Source organism: Penaeus japonicus, unplaced genomic scaffold (genome assembly GCF_977035675.1).
Source record: "Penaeus japonicus unplaced genomic scaffold, GWHDUDI00000001_assembly GWHDUDI00000007, whole genome shotgun sequence".
Classification (NCBI taxonomy): Eukaryota; Metazoa; Arthropoda; class Malacostraca; order Decapoda; family Penaeidae; genus Penaeus; species Penaeus japonicus.
In genome coordinates, this window is record NW_028234409.1 from 33453380 (window position 1) to 33460879 (window position 7500).

General features: G+C 41.9%; 1 protein-coding gene across 2 annotated transcripts in view; it reads left to right on the top strand.

The window, feature by feature from the left end:
- The window catches only part of LOC122244598 (alpha-galactosidase MYORG-like), an 81746-nt gene that overhangs the window by 36610 nt on the left and 37636 nt on the right, over positions 1-7500 (top strand). For both annotated transcript variants that reach the window (XM_086538686.1, XM_086538687.1), the window contains exon 3: positions 1-32. This exon is cut by the window's left edge and continues 48 nt beyond it. In XM_086538686.1, coding sequence (XP_086394812.1) covers positions 1-32 — 32 coding nt within the window. The remainder of the gene's footprint in view (positions 33-7500) is intronic.

Consider the following 7500-nt stretch of genomic DNA (forward strand, 5'->3'; position numbering starts at 1 on the left):
CGCCCAGAGAGGACGAATTCGACCATGAGAAAGTAAGTTAGAATTGATTTCTCGTCTCTCTCTCTCTCTCTATCTATCTATCTTTCTATCTATATTTATACATACATACATACATACGTACATACACACAATACACACACACACATATATCACACACACACACACACACACACACACACACATATATATATATATATATATATATATATATATATATATATATATATATACATACACATACATACATATATACATATATGCATATATACAAACATACATACATACATACATACATACATACATACATACATAAATACATACATACACACATACACACACGCACACACATACACACACACATACATATATACACATATATATATATATATATATATACATATATATATATATATATATATATATATATATATATATATATATATATATATATATATATATATATATACATATATACATACACTTTTTCTTTTTTCTTTTAATTCTTTTTTCTGTATTAATTCATGTATCAACTATCTCTAGTGGCCCCTCCATTGTGATATCCTTCACACGTTTTCTTTGCCTTCCCGACCCACTTTTTCCTCTTGGTATGATTAGCAGGGAAGGGGATGTCCTACATATGATTTCGTTTGCCATTTAGCAGAGACTAATAAACTTCGTTATGATGTTCCTATTCTGTTGTAATTGTACAGACCGTAATGGCACGGACCTGTATGCGAGGTAGTAATAGTGAGGAAGTATAGATATTAATGTTATACGGTTTCTTCTGTTGATTGGGTTAGTCTACACCTTTTCTTCTGTTGATTGGGTTAGACAACGCCTGATGTTCTGTTGATTTGGTTAGACTACACCTTTTCTTCTGTTGATTGGGTTAGACGACACCTTTTCTTCTGTTGATTGTATTAGACTACACTTGATCTTCTGTTGATTGGCTTAGTCTACACCTTTTCTTCTGTTGATTGTATTAGACTACACTTGATCTTCTGTTGATTGTATTAGACTACACTTGATCTTCTGTTGATTGGCTTAGTCTACACCTGATCCTCTGTTGATATGATTAGACTACACCTGATCTGCTGTTGATTGGTTAGACTACACTACTGTTGATTACGTTTTCTGTGCGTTGCATTACGCGTTTGTTTTTGTTCATTACATTACGTGTTTTCTTCTGTCCATTCATTACGTTATGATTTTTCTTCTTTTGATTACACGCTTCCGTTGCATTACATTTCGCGTTTTCTTCCGTGGCTGAACAGCAATAAAAGTCGTTTTCTCTTTCTTGCCTGACGCGACCTTAGCCTTCGCCAAATAGAAACCTCAAGGCCATAAGAAGCTCTGAGGACCCTTGTGTGTGTAAGTTGTCTTTGTACATTAAAGGCTTACTTGTGCTTATTTTCACAGTGTCGTGTATTTGAACTTGGTACGAGTTCGCTGTTCAAAATGTGTCAAAGAGAACTTGTTTTTGCCTTGTCGAATTGTGCCGCGGCGTCCTGTTGCCTTTCTTCTTCTTCTTGTTGTTCTTGTGCTGTTCTCTCCTCCGCGTTCTCGCTTTCTCTCTCTCTCGTCTGACCTCTGTTCTCTGTTTGGTCTTCCTGTCTGTGTCATTTATTATTATTATAGATTATTATTATTGCTCTTTACACCTGCCTCACACTTTCGCAACGCTAATTGATTCTGTTTCCGTTTTGGGTAAGTTTCTCTCTGCGCGTGTTTCCTTCTTCCTCAATTACGTTGCGTTAGTCAGTGTTCTTACTTTTATCTTCCTTTGTTGATGCATGTTCTACGTCGTTCGTTCTCTTCCTTTTCACGCAAACACTTACACTCTGTCTGTGTATCTTTCTCTCTCTCTCTCTCTCTCTCTCTCTCTCTCTCTCTCTCTCTCTCTCTCTCTCTCTCTCTCTCTCTCTCTCTCTCTCTCTCTCTCTCTCTCTCTCTCTCTCTCCACTTCCTTCTCCTTCTCATAGACCTTTTCCCCCTCATCTCCTTTATCTCCCTCTCTCCCATTCCCTCTCGCTCTCTCTCTCCCTTTCCCTCTCCCCATATGAGTCAGATGCACACCTTCGCACGCTAATGTGACGTTTAATAACTTTTGATTAATAATTATCTCTAATAATTAGTCAGCCGCTGCCTCGTGTCCCGGCTGCCGGCGGGTGGCACTCCGACAGTGCCAGCTCGAGCCCGGAGTGGATTATGTCAGCTTGAATCGTGTCCTGATTGGTGGATTTATTTTTATATTTATCTGATTATCTGTCTGTTTATCTGATTCTTTGTCTGTTTATCTGTTTATTTGATTATCTTGTTATTGATTTCGTAGAGGTAGTTTTTGTTTGTTTGTTTCTCTCCTTGTTTGTTGGTGTGTTTGTTGATTTTTTCTGTGGAAAGGATTGCTTGGGTGGAAATCTGAGATTCTTCGAGATATCTGCAAGATTAGAGAGGAAGGGAAGTGCGTGCATGCGTGTGTGTGTGTGTGTGTGTGTGTGTGTGTGTGTGTGTGTGTGTGTGTGTGTGTGTGTGTGTGTGTGTGTGTGCATTTGTGTATGTATGAATATGTGTGTGTGTGTGTGTGTGTGTGTGTGTGTGTGTGTGTATGTGTGTGAGTGCGTGCGTCTGAGTGGGACACTGTGTGTGTGTTTGTCTTTGTTTATGTTTGTTTTATAGCCACCTCCAAACATTCACTTCCATTATCTAAATTCCATCACTCATGACACCTGCCTCGTCACGGTGGGGCGGGGTGGGGTGTAAGGGGGAGGTGGGGGTGAGGTCAGGGCGGAAGGTTAAGAGGTCAGGAACGAAAATGGAAGCGGTGAAAAGAGGAAGAGGAAAAAGGAGGAGGAGGAAGAGATGAGAACTGGTATAGGAAGAGAGGGAGAAGGAGGGAGGGGGCGGAGGGGGAGGGGGAGGGGGAAGGGGGTAGCGGAAGAGGGATGGGGGAGAGGGACGGAGAGAGTGATAGGAATAGGGAGAAAGAGTGGGAGAGTGGAAGTGAGACTAAGATTGAGAGTATTTGTGTGTGTTTATGAGTGCGTGTGCGTGAGAGAAAGTAGAAAAATAAATGACGAAAAGAAAAGAGATTAAAAAAAAACGAAAAGAAAAGAAAAGAACAAGAAGAAAGATCGAGATGAAGAGGAAAGAAACGAGAGAAAACAAAAGTGCAGACAAAAAAGAAGAGGAAGAACAAGAAGAGAGAAAAAGGATACATCGATGTGAAATAAAAAGAAATAAAAATAAAAACGTAAATAATTGCAAAACTAAAGGCAGATAAGAATTCGTCTTGCAAATGCATGCAATATTTCATATCGGACGCAAATTGACAGTAAATTTTTAAAGTGCATGCAAAATCCTTGTGACTTTTTATTTCAAGTGACTCATACCCTGGTTGAGCTTCAGGTTACAGAAAGAGCTTGACTATTTTGTAAGCAGAATCCTTCTTTAAAAAAAAAATATCTTAATAGTGGGATTCTGTAGTATAATCTCAGCAGCTAAATAACTACATTTAGAAGAAAATAAAGGATAGTGTTCAATTAAAGGATCAAAGCACAGACAGATAGCAGCAAGCAGACAGAAAATCAGATAAAGATACATATATATATATATATGGATGTATCATATAGAGATACAGATATGAATATAATTTTACATCTGGGCTTATATCTGGTTTTTTTTTTCTTCTTCTTCTCTTTTCCATGTTATATTTCGATAGTTTTGCAATATCTATCAACAAGCATTATTCCACAAGCTAACCTCATGCCCGGCCAATAAGCACATGTGACCCTGTTATGATTGCGTTTATCAAACTCAGAATTAATTTGAGTATCGAAGTTTTAGACATGGCATTGCAGTATCACGCGGGGGTTTGATGGGAAGGAGGGAGTGGGTGGGGGAGGAGGGAGTGGGTGGGGGAGGAGGGAGTGGGTGGGGAGGAGGGAGTGGGTGGGGAGGAGGGAGTGGGTGGGGAGGAGAGAGTGGGTGGGGGAGGAGGGAGTGGGTGGGGAGGAGGGAGTGGGTGGGGAGGAAAGAGTGGGTCAGGAGGAGAGAGTGGGTGGGGAGGAGGGAGTGGGTCAGGAGGAGGGAGTGGGTGGGGGAGGAGGGAGTGGGTGGGGACTACCGCCTGTCAGATGGCATCGGATTTTATGATCATCATTAGAGGTCCGATTTTCACGAGGATCGGGAGTTGGTTTAATCGTTTTGCATTGTGATTTTATCGATTGATTTTGTGTTCGCGGTTTGATAAATGCGGTAAATGTTTTGTGTTCGCGGTTTGATAAATACGGTAAATCTGCAGCAAAAAGGCAGAACGCATTAACTCCAAAATCCATGTTTTGAGAAAATCGATGTTAAAGGTTTGGCTGCATGTATATTTACTCCTATCATTGTTATCGATATACAAAACTGACCATACCTTTATTGACATTCAGACACCATGATGGTTGTATCGTCTTCGTCTTTAAATGACGATTCCACAGATACCAAATTCATAAAAATCGCATTTTTGGAGTTAATGGGTTCTGCCTTTTCACTGCAGAAATGTTTGTGTTCGCGGTTTGATAAATACGGTAAATGTTTTGTGTTCGCGGTTTGATAAATACGGTTAATGTACGTTAGAGGTTTTAGCTTATTCAGAGAGGAAATAAGAGAAGAGAAAAGGAATTCTGTGAAAGATTAGATAAAAAGGGTTCATGCAAACAAACTTTTCAGCAGGATCAGGTGTCTGCGAAAGGCATAATATCTTTTCTGTCTTCTTATTTAGGTGAATCATATATTGTTTCTTATGTTCAAGGATTTCGAATGGTTCTTGTCACGTCTATAAACAATATTTTATTCGGGAACACGCGTGTGCTCGCCCACGTACTCTTTCGAGGGCGTGTTTATTTACTTCTATATTTTTCTCAACATCTTAATTCACATACACGTGTCTGTTTTTTTTTTTTTCATGTCTTACTTACTTTCGAACTGCATTTCATGTCAAGCATCTTACTTAACCTTAACGTGGGAATCCTAATCACTAATCCGTTTTTTTTTTTTTTTTTTTTCTTTTTTTTGCAACGAATACTTTAACATTGGAATCCTAATCACTAATCCTTTTTTTTTTTTTTGTTTTTTTTTTTTTGCAATGAATACCTTAACATGGGAATCCTAATCACTAATCCTTTTTTTATTATCATTTTATTTATTTATTTATTTTTATTATTATTATTTTTTTTTTTTTTTTTTTTTTTTGCACCGAACATATACGGATAAACAATCGCCAGTTCCCACGTAAATACCAAGAACGGAAAAGATTGCATAAGCAGAAGGTCCGTGCCAAGGTCAGGCAGGTACTTGGCCTCAAATAAGGTCCGGTGGATCAGGGTTCTGAGGGAGAGGAGTGGTGGTGGGGGGTGGGGGGGTATGGGTGGGGGAGGAGAGAGTGGGTGGGGGAGGAGAGGAGGGGTGGTGGGGGGTGGGGGGGCATGAGGAAGTGGAGTGGGGGGGGCATGAGAGAGTGGGTGGGGGAGGAGGGAGTGGGTGGGGGAGGAGGGTGTGGGTGGGGGAGGAGAGAGTGGGTGGGGAGGAGAGAGTGGTTGGGGAGGAGAGAGTGGGTGGGAAGGAGAGAGTGGTTGGGGAGGAGGGAGTGGGTGGAGAGGAGAGAGTGGGTGGGGGAGGAGGGAGTGGGTGGGGAGGAGAGAGTGGTTGGGGAAGAGGGAGTGGGTGGAGAGGAGAGAGTGGGTGGGGGAGGAGAGAGTGGATGGGGGAGGATGGAGTGGGTGGGGAGGAGAGAGTGGTTGGGGAGGAGGGAGTGGGTGGGGAGGAGAGAGTGGGTGGGAAGGAGAGTGTGGGTGGGGAAGGAGAGAGTGGGTGGGGGAGGAGGGTGTGGGTGGGGGAGGAGAGAGTGGGTGGGGGAGGAGGGAGTGGGTGGGGAGGAGAGAGTGGATGGGGAAGGAGAGAGTGGGTGGGGGAGGAGGGAGTGGGTGGGGAGGAGGGGGTGAGAGGGTAAGGAAGGGGTGAAGGCGGGGTGGAAGGGATAGGAATAGAGAGGGGAAGGGGAGACAGGAGAGGGGGGATGGGGGGGATGAGTGGACTGATGGGAGAGCAGGAGTGGAAGGTCAGTCAGATCATGCCACGCTCATGGTGGAATGACTCGCAAAATGAGTCAGTTTAAGTCATGGTCAAGGCGGCCAGAAGCGCAAGCGGTTTATCGACTTACGAGCCAGCTGTCTCGGAGGTGATAGCCAGCTGTCTCGGAGGTGATAGCCAGCTGTCTCGGAGGTGATAGCCAGCTGTCTCCTCCACTGGTGAATGTGTCAGAAAGTCACTTGGCGGATTTTTTTTCCCCTTATATTTCATCGTGTTTACAATTGTCTTTTTTATCGTTTGAATATTTATCTGTATCTTTTTATTGATTATTATCATTATTTCCGCCTTCGACGTCTTTGATATTATGATGAATCATATTGTCATTATTTTCTTCGTTTTTTTTGTTATAGAAAAAAAATCACACACACATGAAAGGACCAAAAGTAGACCTATCCAATCCTCACACCCATTCCATTATCCATTATTATTATAGACCCATTCCATTATCCCACCCCCTTTACACACACACACACACACACACACACACACACACACACACACACACACACACACACACACACACACACACACACACACACACACACACAAACACACACACACACACACACAAACAGAAACACACACACACACACACACACACACACACACACACAAACACACACACACACGCAAACACACACACATACACACACAAACACACACACACACACACGCAAAATCAAGCAAAGACGTCATTCCCATTACATACAAAAGAAGACACAGCACGGAGGAGGAGTCACCTGGTTGCTTCGAAGACACTGGCCTTGTATCCGAATTAATGAAGCGGTTTGCAGCCCATCGCTTGGTTTCCCTGCCTTGCGCAACCCGATGCTCGATTGACAACTTGTTTTTTTTTATCTTTTCTTTTCTTTCTTTCGCGGTTTATGGGTTTGTTTTTGTGTGGATTCGTGATGGGGATACTTTGTTTAGTTGTTTTTTTTGGTGTGTTTTGTTTGGTTGTTTGGTTTGTTTGTTGGTCTTTTTGTTTTTCTCTTTTTCTTTTTTTCTTTCTTTTTTCCTTTCTTTCTCTCTGCCTCTCTATCTCTGTCTCTGTCTCTCTCTCTCTCTCTCTCTCTCTCTCTCTCTCTCTCTCTCTCTCTCTCTCTCTCTCTCTCTCTCTCTCTCTCTCTCTCTCTCTCTCTCTCTCTCTCTCTCTCTCTCTCTCTCTTTATCTCTTTCTCTTTCTCTCTCTCTCTCTTATGTATATATTTGATCATATCAACCCTATTAATGTTTATGAACTATGTCATATCTACATTGATTTATCGGCTCTTTTATATTTTTTTCTCTCTGGTTTATTAGATTTATTAATTCCATCTTTATATGTTTATATTTCCATCCATCTGCATCCAGAACACTGCGTCAAAA